The sequence below is a fragment of the Lutjanus erythropterus genome, chromosome 19 (genome assembly GCF_056507025.1).
Source record: "Lutjanus erythropterus isolate fLutEry1 chromosome 19, fLutEry1.hap2, whole genome shotgun sequence".
In the NCBI taxonomy this organism is placed as follows: Eukaryota; Metazoa; Chordata; class Actinopteri; order Lutjaniformes; family Lutjanidae; genus Lutjanus; species Lutjanus erythropterus.
In genome coordinates, this window is record NC_139335.1 from 11349235 (window position 1) to 11363677 (window position 14443).

The 14443-nt window shown below is 39.8% G+C and overlaps 2 protein-coding genes across 2 annotated transcripts; one reads left to right on the forward strand and one right to left on the reverse strand.

Annotated features, from left to right (window-relative positions):
* Positions 1–287: 287 nt before the first annotated feature.
* On the reverse strand, positions 288–5644 carry ppan (peter pan homolog). Its single transcript, XM_084744017.1, has 12 exons — positions 5432–5644; positions 4925–5095; positions 4290–4391; positions 4137–4187; positions 3779–3949; positions 3477–3553; positions 2798–2905; positions 2559–2682; positions 2039–2117; positions 1710–1839; positions 994–1151; positions 288–910 (listed from the first exon to the last, which is right to left on the reverse strand). The coding sequence occupies exons 1-12, from the start codon at positions 5444–5446 to the stop codon at positions 540–542; spliced, it is 1557 nt and encodes a 518-aa protein (XP_084600143.1). The 5' UTR covers positions 5447–5644; the 3' UTR covers positions 288–539.
* Positions 5645–7939: 2295 nt separating this feature from the next.
* angptl6 (angiopoietin-like 6) lies at positions 7940–14323 on the forward strand. The gene is made up of 7 exons (XM_084744018.1): positions 7940–8203; positions 9342–9841; positions 10564–10701; positions 10798–10999; positions 12255–12448; positions 13517–13787; positions 13874–14323. Exons 2-7 carry the CDS (start codon positions 9368–9370, stop codon positions 14056–14058), a joined length of 1464 nt encoding a protein of 487 aa, XP_084600144.1. The 5' UTR covers positions 7940–8203; positions 9342–9367; the 3' UTR covers positions 14059–14323.
* The last annotated feature ends 120 nt before the right edge of the window (positions 14324–14443 follow it).

Below are 14443 nucleotides of genomic sequence, written 5' to 3' on the forward strand. Positions count from 1 at the left end.
TCCCACAGTAATCTGTTACTTTGCCAACCTGTTCAGGATCCCCTTTTACATAAAGATTTGGGTTTGTAAAGAACAGTTTTGTATAACAATCAACAAAAACATCTCCAGCTGGATGTTTTTCCAATTTGCTTCTGCAACTTTGGACTTGATGGAAACTATTCGTGGTGCTGTCAAACCACACATGCCATGTTGTTAAGTAAAAGATAAACACACCCTGAGGTTTTCTCATGAATCTCAAGAAACTGATTGCACCGACTAGAATCAAGTCAGTCACTAAATTGACAAGACAATTTTATAAACCATTTATTGAACAAGTACACATTGAATATTAATTCATACAGTGTGAAAATAAAGCACATTTGTTCTCATGTCCCTCTGCTGATTTTCAGCAATTAACAGTCTCAACCATCTCTCACTGCTGAAGGCTTCACAGGCTTCACAGGACAAGGCTTTTATGGCAAATGGATGCTTGCTGCCATCTGGTGCGCTCCAGCATAATAACACATTTAATGTTCAAGTCCAGAAAGATGAGACCAAGTTCAGCCTTTTCCTTTCCTCTGTTTGAAGCCTTGCTTTGCTTTAAAGCCTGGTTTAGCTTTCTGACCTTTAGATTTGAATGATTTGTCCTTATTTTTCTTCCCACCAAATGTTTTGTTCCCGTCAAACTTCTTTTTCCCACCAAATTTCTTTTCCCCATTGCCCGATTTCTTCCCTCCAAATGTCTTTCCTCCAGGCTTAATTTTCCTTCCAAATGGTTTCTCCCCGTCCCTGGATTTCTTCCACCCTTTTCCTGTTTTGTCTCGGTGCTGCTCTCCTCCTGGACTGTTTCTCTTTGGTGATTTGGCATCTCTGTCTTTTCTTGGAGGTTTACCAGACGACAACTTCCTCTTCTTGGCACTGGGGAACATGTCTGCACAAAAAAAAAAAAAGTGTCAGTCAACAACTAATTCCAAAACAAGAGCTAATTATTTCTGGCACACTAGTTATTCTCACCTTCGTCTGGCTCCTCCCCCACAGCCTGCCTGTAGTACTCCACCTCATCATCAGATTCTGCTGCAGCTGCCTCATTGTGCTGCATCCCAGGATCCTCCACCTCACTGTCATCTTCAGCATCAGCACATTTCCTCTTAATGCCTTCCAGACTCTTTTTCCTGTTACACAGGGAAAAAACTGTTACACTTCAAATAAAAACAATGGATATGGCAGAAGGGCAAAATTATCTACAAACAAGGTATTATACACCATTGCCAAATTCTCCTCAGCTGTGTTTATTAGGAGACTGGTCAGTCCCATCGACAGGTATATTCCAAACAAAAATTTGGACAGGCTTTATTGGTGCTTCAAGGATTGTTCTAGATTCCACTCTTCCATTCAAAAGCCAAAACACTGCAGATGGAAATTAGCAAGCTAAAATCTCATTTATACAGTCCTTGATATAAACTTAAACAGAAGAGTCCAACAAAGCCTGTTTTAGATGAGGACTAACAAGGACTAATAATCACCAAGGGAAGTTTTATCAAGTCTCGTCTAATTTTTTGATGAAAAAAAAAAACAAAAACAAATGAAAATATTCCTACCTGCCTTAGCATACTCTAATTCATTTACATTGTACTTGTGTACTTTGTCAATTGTTCTTCATTGACTAACTACTATGTTGCATTATCCTGTTTGGAAATGTAATAAACTTTAATTACAAAAAAAAAAATTACTTGTTCTCTTCTTGTTTCTCTTTCTTCCGAGCAACATTCTGCTCCTGCTTTTTCCGACGATCCTCTTTCTCTTTCAGCTGGGCCTCCTTCCTCTGCAGGAGCTCCTGTATTTCCTCCTCCGTCTTGGAGACTGACAAACACAGTATATAACAATTTCCAATTAGAAGAAAATCTGTACCAGGTCCGAGGTAAAAACTACGTGATCTTTAGATGTATCAGTAAGCGTTTACTTTTAGAGAGAAATCATAGAATTCATACAGATTTCTTTCATCATGTACACCAGCATATATCAAACAAAGATTAACGAACGAGGACCAGCGTGCACTCACTCATGCTGTGATAAAGGACATTCCCCTCTCCCATGCCTTCTTGGATCTTGGTCAGCTGTAGAGTCATGCGAGGACCAATCTGAGGACGACACAGTATACTTCAGTATCGACCCGTCAGAAAATGGCGGTGGTTTAGTAACTGTTCTTGAGCACTAATGATGCTCATGAGATTTTTTGTGGGGACCCCACCAAACAAAGTTGTTTTGCAGGCCATAACATCTATGCAGCATGACGATGTTCAATTTAAAACAGCATTTTGACACATATTTAACCTTTAATAAATACTGCACCTCATGCAATTTGAAAATTGCTTTCCATTGTACAATATTCTATAACTTTTTCCCCCCAGCCTTTGTGTTAACCTGCAAGGAGAATGGGCTGTTGCTTGTACTGCTAACTGTAGCTAAACTCAGCAAACCAATATGGCATAATTTATCATTTTGTGTGCTGTCTTACTTTTAGTCCTGTCAACAAGTTTAAGTTACGTACAGGGAGATTGGTTTCTAATTAGCACACTCACCTCAGTCAGTCGGACAGCACTCTGCTGGGACGCCATGTTGCCTCGACCAGAGTAGATCTGCGGTAGTTCAGTAATGTTGTGCTCCTCATCTTGTTCTGCTTCACTTTCTGAAAGGTTCGCCCCCCTGAGACAGCACAAAAAAAAAAAAAAACATCAGATACTCCAGCTACAAACTGCCTATCAACTAAGCGCCCTTTGCCCTCAGGACTGAAATATTTGTACCTTCACAAGAACCTTACTTCATCAGCAGCTCACTGATGTCCTCAAACTTGCTCATGTTGGGGAACCTCTCCTGCATCAACTTCTTGACTCCACGGCTCATGCCCACAGGGACGACCTTCAAGCTGCTGCAGGTTCAGACACGATCACATGGGTCAATGGGACATTTAAATCAATAAATAACAGACACCTGCTCTCTGTGTGGAGGCTCATCAGTGCGTTTACTTTGAACAAACATCACTGGACAGTCAAGTCACAATTTGTCATCATTTGAGCCCAACCATCAATGTTTCACTGACAAATAAATCTGTGTAAGAAAAAACATTTTGACACAATTGAAGCAAGCTGTTGTCAACTCAAGTTTAATTATCTTCACTTCTATTATCTCTCTTCGGCTACACTCTGTGTGGGTGAGAAGTACAAAGAGCTGAGGAGAGAAACTAGTGTGACCGTAAATGACAACAAATGCAGTTAAAACTCTCACATTGAGCTGAAATGAAGAAAGTACACATAAATTAGGTAAATATTAAAAAAAAAAAAAATCACATATCTGGTAAAACTGTAAATTTGAATTATTCTGATTCATTTATCACCCAGCCTTACATGCATGTATGCAGTTATGAAGCTCTCTACATTATACACTCCAGCCAACAATAAGAAAATGACCATCTAAATTTTTATGACAAAATATTAACTTACTAATGTCGAAATTCGATCTCCTGTGACGCCGAGTTGTAATTCAGCAGCACACACCTCTTGATGTTGTTGAGGTTTATCTGAAAAAAAAAAAAAAAAACAATATGGTCAGGTTTTTTTTGCTAGAATTTATTACTAAACATTTCTAGTGGTAAACGACTCAAGGATTCAGACATCAGAAAGCGTTTACTTTTTAGAAATCTTCAGAGGTAATCTCAGAAGACTATACTGTCATCATGCCTAAAAGGCTCTGAATCTCGAGTCCAAAGGGACAAGAATGCAACAGTTTTACCGTAAAAACAAACCTTGTGCACGTTAATGGAGGGAAACATGTTTTGAAACATGGTGGCCATGAGTTTGACCTGCATGCCATCAGATCCAAAGTTGTTGAGGATGAGAAGTGGCGAGTGTGTGAACTGCTGCTCGTGCATCCTGTGCTTCTTCAGAGATGAGACCACGTCTTTGATAAGTGAGTACTGAAAAAAAAAGTTGAAGTCCTTAGAAAAACGTGGGGGGACAACATGGAGGGAAAAAGGTAGCGTTGTTGGCAGTTTGGGCACATCAGTGCGTTTACTTTGAAAACATCACTTACAATCAAAGATTAAGCTGTCATCATCTGAGCCCATCTACCTGTACTACTGTTTTATGAGTCCATATATTTACCTTGAGCACTCTGAAATGAAGCATGGGACCTTTGGGAAGTCGAGCAAGTCTCTGAAAGCACAAAAAAACATGTTGTTGGATGCTGTTACAGACTTAACATGGCAATCTCCACAGCCCTCCAGTACGCAAGAACTGTTTGCGATGTGAACTCACCATGTTGACACTGCTGGGGGTCTTGCTGAAGATCATGAAGTGCGTCACTCCCAGTGGTCCTGCGATAGCCACAAAATCTTTCAGCACGTTCTTTTTCTTAACCTAAGGGAAAAAAAGATTTCAAACTGTTTCAGGCATAGTGAATGTATAGCAGCATGATAAGGCAAAAATCAATAATTTATATATTTTTATAAGTACTTAATACACTGATACCTCTATTTGACAGATAACACCAAAGCACTTTATTTGAATTCTTCGGCAAAATACTCTATAAATGCAAAACGTTTATGAAGCTCTTGGTTGAACTTTATGGGAGATTTGGCTTGGCCAGAGCTGTGGAATTTTAAGTCATTCATCTTTGCTCACTTTATCTGAGCTTAATGAGCATAAACTACAGCTTATATGAACTTTTTAAAATTCCCAAAATTGACAATATCAGTTAGCGTACTGATAATAAAAATACAGGTAATTAGATTATCTGTAATGGCTGAAAATAATCCATATAATACAGCCGTGATGCCATTTAAAGCAACTAAATGAGTATTAAAAAACACCTTCTCTTGAAAATAAGCACCCTGGCCTCATCCAGCAGTTTGGAGTTGCATGTTGAAGACAGCTGGTGCAGCCACACAAACCTTCAGAGACTCTGCAGTGTATGGCTCCATGACTCTCCGCATGTCCAGGATGAGCTGAGCCACGTTTTTCCCAATCTGACCCCGATGAAACACGAAGGAGTGGGGGACGGTCCCGTAAGCCTCCTCGGCCAATTCATTGGCTGCTGCTCGGAATTTCTTCTGGTTCTTGGTCTGCAAGCACGAGAGCCAGTTATTATCATGAAAGTAATGTTAAAGTCACACATGACTGATTCCTGCATAATCCTTCTTTCAATCATGATGAGAGTACAGAGCTAACTTTTTGAACACATGAGGCTAATGTTTGAGGATCGTATCACATTGCGTATTGTACCACAGCGTTAATATTATTTTCGCCACCAACTGCAGTTTAACTACAGATTTTGTCATTCAGTATAAGTCACAATGTCACAAAGGATCAATGATTAAAAAGTCCTTGGACAAAACTTCAAGTTCTCGTCAAGCTAACTCTGAGTTAATGCTAAGATGCTAGCACAGGCCGTTACTTACCTTTGATTTGCCCATTGTTCACAGAAATGTAGACCAGCTGAATTTAACCAGTCAACTGACATTAACGGATACACTACATTTATACTACCAAGACAAAAAAAATGTTCATTATTCTCGTAAGGTGCAATCAACAACAGTTTAGCAACTCAACTACGAAGTCAACACGACGCTGACGCTTCCCACATGGTCCTACCGCTGCGTGTCACACACAAATGTGTCCGTGGTGCTCGCACGTGCAGGAACTTAGTAGTTCCTAGCTAAAATGATCCGCGTGCTGAAAATACTCATCACTGTAAAAAGTACAGATATTTAAAGGGTCGAATTTAATAGCGTTTACCTTTCTTATTAAAATACGATGACATACCCAGGCTCCCAGATAGACTGAAAATAGTGCATTTATCAATATTTTATCTATCTACCTATCTATCTAGATACCAGAAAATATTCACATTTAGGATTAACTTAAAAAAAAAATGACTCAAACTATTTATCGAATATCAAAATAGATGCAGATTAATTCAATGGTCAATTAATAATAAATTATATATATATATATATTTTTTTTTTTTTTTTTTTTTTTTTTTTTTTTTTTTTTTTGCAGTGCAAGTGCTTCATGTTCGTTTGTTTGTTTTGTTATGCTTTACTTGTTTGTCCAGCTCTTCCTTCCTTTGTTGTGCGCAATTTATTGATTGATTGATTTTCGGACAAAAATTGTGAAATTTCCATCGTTCCAGCATTTTTTATTAAAGGCCATGGTAATGAATTTGTAACTGTGTCGTTCCTTATTTAAAAACTGTAAAAAAAATACCCACTTTCTTTTACTGAATGTAACTGTAATCTGATTACATGTTTTTTTTTTATCTGTAACTGTAATGGAATACATTACATTATTCCCCAAACCTGACTATACTTGTCACTACTTGACAAAACTGAATATTATCCTACATTTAACCTGTATGAAGTGCAGCAGTTTAAATTTTTACATTTAAAAAAGTTATCAAGAGATTTTCTAACCAGGTCTGGTTAGTGAAAGGGGAAAAGGGTGTTTGTGGAAACTGCTCGGGAGTGGCAGGAAACGTTCACTTTAGTTCAGAGAATAGGAGGAGCATCGTGTGAAACCACAGTGAATTACATCATGGTATCTGTAGACTTCCCTTTAAAGATCTTTAAAAGGTCCACTGCTGCAATATCAAAGATACATACTGACAATTACAGTGCAAAATTAACTTTTTATAGCTCGTGCATGTCCAAATGTTACCAGCCACTAAACATATTATCATTGTTTTTTTTGCCTGCTAAGTGAAGCAAATACTGCAGCCACCTGCATATTTAACCAGCATTTGACTGGTGTCTGGTGCTAATTTTGTTTTCGTTTTAATTTTGTGGTATCACTCATGAAGCTAAAGACCCCTTATGCCCAAAATCATTGAGCTAGATTGATTCTGTGATGTTGGAGGGCCAACTACTGATGGATTATTGATACAGACATTTGATGTATTAATAATATGGTGTAACTGCAGATTTATATGCACCAAACAGTTATGATAACATCTTTATGTTAAAAATTAAAATAGTGCTGAAGTAGTGCTTTCTTTTTTTTTTCTTTTGCTATCTGATTGTGTAATCTGTCCCCACCTCAAACTTGATGTTTTTTGATATTATAGATTGGGTGTGACCATCAGTGCAACAAAAACTGAATCTCATGATGGTCAGATTGTTATCACATTTAGCAGAAAGTCACAGCAGTGTTGCTAGAGTCTCCGCTGTTTCTGTTTGATCCTGCTTTGTACATTTCTTGTTTACAAATTAAGATTATACATATAAAACATATGATCTGACAATATGGTTCATTTAAATGGCCCGAACAGCAGAATAGAAAATTATTTGCATCACATCAAGCAGCTATGATGATATTTTTTTTAACACTTGAATACGCCCTGCCAAACAGCTTCGCCCTGCATCAGAAACATACACAGTTAAACCACCTAAGAGCTAACAGAACAATGGCCAAGACTCAGGGAGAAGAAAACACTGAATTTGTCAAAAAAGAAACCTGTTAAACATGTATGATTGTTAAAAATAAACAGTAATATAATACAGACAGAAATTTATGTTAAAAAGTTCCTAAAAACATCAGGAAAACACATCTCTGATTGAGTTTTCACAGGAAACAATCTGCTCGTTTTACACAAAGATCCTTCACCCTTTCAAACTGCCTTCACTATTTGGGTTATGTTTACAGTTTTATCAGTTGTTGTGTACTGTTGAATATAATATGAAATATCAATAAAACATGTCACTTCATCAGGGGTCGTCAGTTTACTTGACAATAGGAAAGAAGTTTGTTACGGAAAAAAGTTGTGAACCGCTGCCATCTGGGATAGAGTCTGTGGCAGGACAGCAGGTTGATGGCAGAGGGAGGAGACATCCCAGGATTCCTGCACTGAGCACCCAGTTACACAACAAGTACTGGGAGGCGGTGTCATTTGGATAGTTTGTAATTAGTTGTCTCCTTCTTCAGAGACCCTGAGACAGACCCTCGGGAGACGAAGTGGTGGCCCTCTGTAGCTGCTGCAGAGATTTACCCAAATTTCCCTGCCTTCATCTTCACCGCAACATTTACAGAAGACCACAGACAACTTTAAATCTGAAAGGAGCGTCTTGAATATGTGATTTTTTTAACATGTGTTAGTCTTCATTTTAAATCTGTGCATCCTGGGAGCTGCAGCTGGAGCAAAACAAAGACATCCTGAACACTTTTCAGCTGTTGTGGTAAGTTCTGAGCTGTGAATAGTGTGGAAGTTATTGCAAAATTGTCCAAATTAGCTCATTAAATAATCATAAGACATATTCTAATTCAGCTCAGATTCTTGTTGTTTAATTCAGAAAAAAAGTATTTGTTTGAGACGTAGACGTATGCTATTTATATACCAGTGTGTCTCAATGAGGAGACTTTAGTGTCAGATGTCAATATTGACCTATTTGGATTCATGTGTTTATGGTGTTGACTGTGGTTGTTGTGGTTGGATGTGGAGCTAACTCTTCTGTTGACTGTGAGATGGAGGTGTGTTGATTCTGGCTGCTTGATGTTGACCGTTGTCCCTTCGGTGTTGACCTGCTAATAAATTCCAGCCAGGGAGGGTATAAGTGTGCTTTTACTTTGAAAGGTAACATCTGGTGAACAGTCAAGATCCCAACACACATTTCCATTGAATACAAATCTGTCCTTATATCAAAGTGTTTCTCATTGATTAATTTTCAGTTAAAGATGATGAGGTGTTATTTATGTGGTGTTATTGCCAGAGATGGGCAGTAACTAAATACAAGTACTCTGTTACTGTACAAAGTAATTAATTAATTACAATTTAGGAAATGTGGTGTCTGTACTTTACTTGAATTATTTTTCTGACAATTTTTTACTTTTACTCCCCCTTAACACAAATATCTGTACTTTCTAATGCATATATTTTCAGGCTTGTTGCTTTAGTTTTAATGTAAGACACAAACAACATAATCAAGATTAAAATGACAATAAAGACATATTAAGATGAAAACTAACAAAAGGTAGCAATGAAAAACAGCATAAGACATAAGATGAAAATGATGTAACAAGATAAAAACAAGACAGTGTAGCAATACATAACAAGACGATGATGTAAAATACGTAACAAGACATAGAAAGATGAAAACAGCGTAACAATAAATAAAACAACAAAAATTACGTTAAAGACATATGACAAAAACAGCATAACAATACATAACAAGATGATGACTACTTTTACTTGAGTAAATAAGTTGAATCAGTACTTCTACTATTTTTTACTTGTACTTCTACTTGAATCCAGGACGTATGTACTTTGGCCACCCCTGGACATTTCTTTTCTCACCATGTCCTCTCATCTGCTACCAGGGTGTCCTGAGAAGTTGAAGACATTCATGGAGAAGACACTGACGTTAGGGTTGACTCTCTTCTTGACACTCTGTCTGGACATACCAGCAGCTGGGGGATGGAAGGACGGCGCTCATGGCACCGAGGACACTCAGAAACGCTCATCACGATCCTCAGATACTAAAGGAGGCCGTTGCTCCTACACCTTCATCGTTCCACAGCAAAAACTGACAGGTGCGCTGTGTGTGAACACGCAGTCTGCCACTACCAACCAGTCGGAGGTGGCAGCGCTGCGGATGGAGCTCGTACGGCAGCAGGAACAGCTGGAGAAGCTCCGGGGCCGACTGGAGCAGGAGGGGTCCCTTGCAATGGAGGTCAGAGCCCTGCGGAAAGAGAGTAACAGCATGAATTCTCGCATTGCCCAGCTCTACGCCCAGCTGCTACATGAAGTCATACACAAGAAAGACCAGGCTCTGGAGCAGCGGAGGGTGGAGAACCTCCTGCTGAATGCTACAACACAGGTGAGCGTCGTGATACTCTGCAGGAAACCTCTGCAGGAACTCTGCAGGAGCTCTGCAGGAGCGCAGGACACACAAAACTAAATTGTCAATAATAAGCGACAATGAGTCCTACACTTTAAGTTGATCAGCTGTTTAGAACTGTCAGTTGTCTGTGGTGTAAAGTTACACCTGTTATCCTGAAAACAAAAGCCCACTGCTCTGAAAAAACACACTCTGGACACCTGCCTGTTTCACTGACTGCACAACTCCATTAACATATTGTTCAATTTAACCGTCATAAACATGTGCGGCTTCTACAAGATTATGATTTCTCGTGACTCATAAACAGACAACCATTCTGCAACCATTCATAATTAATTTGAACTCTAAATAATTTGAAATAGGAAAAACTAAAACTATTATTTTGGCCTTGAGTCAAAATTTCAAAGGGAGACACTGCAGCTACAACGTTGAGTTCAGAGAAGGGAGTATTTCAACCTAACATGTTTCCTTGATCTCTGATGACATATTATGGTCATTTTATGATTTATTACATTAAATATAAGATTTATCCTTTAACATAAACAATATGACATTCTCAGAGGGGATGAATGTTTGTGTCAAGTGAACATAAAGTTTTTATGTAGTAGACTTAAATTGTTTTTATCATTGGTGTTTACTGCACAGCAAAGCTACTGTACATCTTATCCTATGCAATTTCAAACTATGCTGGAACGTCTCAGGCGCTGCAGGTGTCCAGTAACTACAGGGAGCTGGAGAAGAAATACGGGGCCCTCACCTCCACGCTGAGCTCTCAGAACCAGTTTATTGCTCGTCTAGAGAAGCAGTGTCAGTGCAGGGACTCCACCCTGTCATCTCTGGTAGGAAACAAACTGTGGTCTGCATGTTTCAAATATATGCTGCGTTTTCACATGGGAACTGAAAGTGGTGTATTGGTTTTGTCTTGGTCTGCACAGGTGACAACTGAACCACCAAAAACCCCATCTAGTGTGCATCCTAATTACAGCTCTGAAGCCAACGAAATGACCAACGATGTTCAAAGGGACCAAAGTGCTCCTGTACCTCAGCACAAAAACACAGTTCATTCCCTCCCCACCACGACAGCCAGCGCTCCCACAGACCCTCCCTTCATTAGTTTCCCTGTCACAAAGACTCCAGGTACATCACTGTAAAGCATGTCTTATAACAGAGGTATTTAATTAGACTTAAAGGGATCGTTTGGATTATTTGTACTTATCAATAGTTAGTGTATTACCTACAATAAATTAGTGGTTGACACACTCACAGCAGAGAAGATCACCAACACGGAAGCTAAGCAATGTACTATCGCAGCCAGAAGTAGGAACAAAACTTATTTTAGATGCTTAAAAAAAGGTCCACCTAAAAAAAATCAAAAGGTCCACCGATTCTGGTTAAGTGCCTCATACAAACCCACTTCAAATAACTCAAACTATTCCTTTAAACCTGCATGTGTAAGCGTATCAATCTTCTGTCAGAGTTATTTAGCTGCTTAGATAAACAGAGGCTGGAGGAGTCAGTGACCTGCTGGTAGGAGCCCCATCTCTCTGGGAATGCCTAAACAATGTGAGAAACAGCCAGCAGCTCTTATCAGAGCAGAGAGGCCTTAATAATGAAGACATGCATGAAGCACACACTGGATTTGTTGGAGACACTGTATTCTTGCACAACTGGAATGCGTGAAATGACAAAGTAGAGGATGTGTGCAGTCCTTTCAACATGTCAGCAGAAACAAAGTGACTCCACTATGTGTCTGACTCAGAACTTCCCAACAGGCCTGATGAAAGACTGCATTGCCACATCTTGTTCACTATAATACAGGGAAAACCATTAGGTGTTATCACTTTGTGTGGGAGATTTTCCTCCATGTGTGCATTTTCTCTGTGAAGACTCCCGTGCTCATCTTATCGCTTTGACGTGAGACGCTGGCCATGTGTTGGGTGAAAATTCTTCAGCTCTAAAAAGATAAGCTAGAGCTGTTAAATTATCTGTGATCTTTCTGGCACCAAAACAAACAGAAATCCAAAATCACTGGCAGCCCTCTTCTTCAGCACTCTTCTTTGTTTTCCAATAAATAAATAAATAAAATAAAATAAAATAAATCCTCAGAAGCCAGTATCTCCATTTTGAAAGTTCACTGTGAAAAAATGAAAGGTTACGGGTTGATAAACTCCATTCAGTCCCGATTCAACTCGGTCAGAAAACTTTGTTACCCAACAAACTAATCCACACACACATCAGTACATTGCTTAGCTTCCTACACCGGTACTCCTGCTCCTTCTTCAGACACCTTAAAGTAATTTCATATTTTAATATTACAACATAAATCTGCAGATTGCTTTTCTTAGTATGGCTCCTACACACTCACTTAGTTACGTTTTTTCTCCCTTGTCAGGGCCCTGGCGGGACTGCCAGCACGTGCTGGAATCAGGTGAGACCACCAGCGGGATCTACCTGCTCCGCCCACAGAGTGCCAACCGCCTCCTGCAGGCCTGGTGTGAGCAGAGTCACGCTCAGGGAGGGTGGACGGTCATCCAGAGGAGACAGGATGGGTCAGTCAACTTCTTCAGGACTTGGGAGCAATATAAGGTGAACTCACGCATGCAAGTCTGCAAAACACATTGTGGTTAACAAGGCTGTAAGAGTGTGCAGCCATGATAGTGATTCTTTGATAACATTGTCATGTTAATGTTCTCACAATGACAATGCTAATATTGCTTACGTTTAGCAGGTATAATGGTTACCATGTTCACCATCTTAGTTTAATGTGTTAGCATGCTAACATTTGATAATTTGCACAAAAGTACAGCTGAGGCTGACAGGAAGTTTTGCAGGTATGCAGTCATGAACAAAAGTGTTGCACATTTTGACCTGATGGCACAAAATGAAAAGTCAAGGGATTACCAGTGTTAGTACACTTCATATGTACACACAAATCTCTTTGCAATCCATCCACTATTTGTTGAAACATTACACACCAGATGTAGACTGTCGGTAAAGCCTGTCATCTGCAACCTATTTTAGGTGACATCCTGTTATCTGTGTGTTCCTGCTTTCAATATGCCTGTCTCTATGGGAAACAACAACAACAACCTCTTACCTAGCAACCTACACACTGAAAACTGTGTAGGTTGCTATGACTCTAGGTTGCTATGACTCTAACCTCATTGCTAATGAGACAAATGTAATGTAGTAGCTGTTAACTTTTGATTAGCAATCTTAATGCCAGGGTTCATGTCCCCAGATGGAAATGTTCCATCAAAAACAAGTAACCCCAAACACTGTTTTGAAGAGGTATCGTCTCTGCATGCTGGGCTTTGCGCTGTACAAGACAATTGTGATTGGTTTAAAGAAGTGTTTCTCAAATTTATACCCCTCAGAAAATATTAGACTCTCCAAATCCAAGACACTTCATACAGGAGACAAGTATATTCCTAATGCATGAGCATCACTACATAGCAGGCTGAAATTAAAACAAAAATATTACAGAAATGACTACATTTCATGGCAACCATCCAGCAGTTGTTAAAATATTTCAGTGCTGACCACAATTGTGGACAGAGCAACATTGCTACTAAAGTAAAGGAATTTGTGCAAATGAACAACACAAAATACATACTTTTCCTCAGATTAAACTGGTGTGTTGGTGTATTACAGCAAGGCTTTGGGAACCTAGATGGAGAGTATTGGCTCGGCCTGGAACACCTCTATTGGATGACTAAACAGGCTCAGTATAAGCTACGGGTGGTTTTGGAGGACTGGCAGGGCCGGCAGGTGTTTGCAGAGTACGACAGCTTCCACCTTGAACCGGAGAGCGACTGGTACCGACTGCGATTAGGACAATACCACGGCAACGCAGGGGACTCCCTCTCATGGCACAATAACAAGGCCTTCACCACTCTGGATCGAGACAAGGACAGCTACACAGGTCTGCTCTCGCCCTGGTCCTGGTTGTCAGATGTCTGTTAGTGTTCAGACCTTTTCTGTTAATTAGTCTCTCTGTTGTCTCACCAGGGAACTGTGCTCATTACCAAAAAGGAGGCTGGTGGTACCACATGTGTGCCCACTCCAACCTGAACGGCGTGTGGTATCGGGGTGGACACTATCGCAGCCGCTACCAGGACGGGGTCTACTGGGCAGAGTTCCACGGAGGGTCCTATTCTCTCAAACGAGTTTCCATGATGATCAAACCCACATAACATAGTTGCATTATGGACATACGAGAAAGAAATGTAAAGATGAACTGATGCAGATGTATGTAGAGGGTCTTAAAGTCTGTGTAAAGGAAAATTTTTCCTCTATTATACATGTTTGAAAATAGTTGCTGAAAACATGTGAAAAGACTGATAACTATACAGCATCGAACTGTGGAGTTAGACCGTTAAACTGTTGATTGCGATTTCTGTGTTACTGGATTTTCATTATATAAGCTGTGCGAACAAACGACACCCCCACCCTACCCAACAGTCACTTCAGTTCCATCAACCCAACACTGAAGAAAAAAATACCACCCTGTTTCTGACTGGGAGGAATGAGTTGACAGGTCACCATCCTCTGGTTCTGGCGGCTGAAACATCCATACAA

Coding starts and splice junctions, on each gene's coding strand:
- ppan (XM_084744017.1), bottom strand. Junction 4,392..4,924: donor ACACTGCAGAGTCTCTGAAG/GTTTGTGTGGCT, acceptor TTTTTCCCTTAG/GTTAAGAAAAAGAACGTGCT. Junction 1,840..2,038: donor TGTCCTTTATCACAGCATGA/GTGAGTGCACGC, acceptor TGTGTTTGTCAG/TCTCCAAGACGGAGGAGGAA.
- angptl6 (XM_084744018.1), top strand. CDS start 9,368: ATGGAGAAGACACTGACGTTAGGGTTGACTCTCTTCTTGACACTCTGT. Junction 11,000..12,254: donor CCCTGTCACAAAGACTCCAG/GTACATCACTGT, acceptor CTCCCTTGTCAG/GGCCCTGGCGGGACTGCCAG. Junction 13,788..13,873: donor AGACAAGGACAGCTACACAG/GTCTGCTCTCGC, acceptor TTGTCTCACCAG/GGAACTGTGCTCATTACCAA.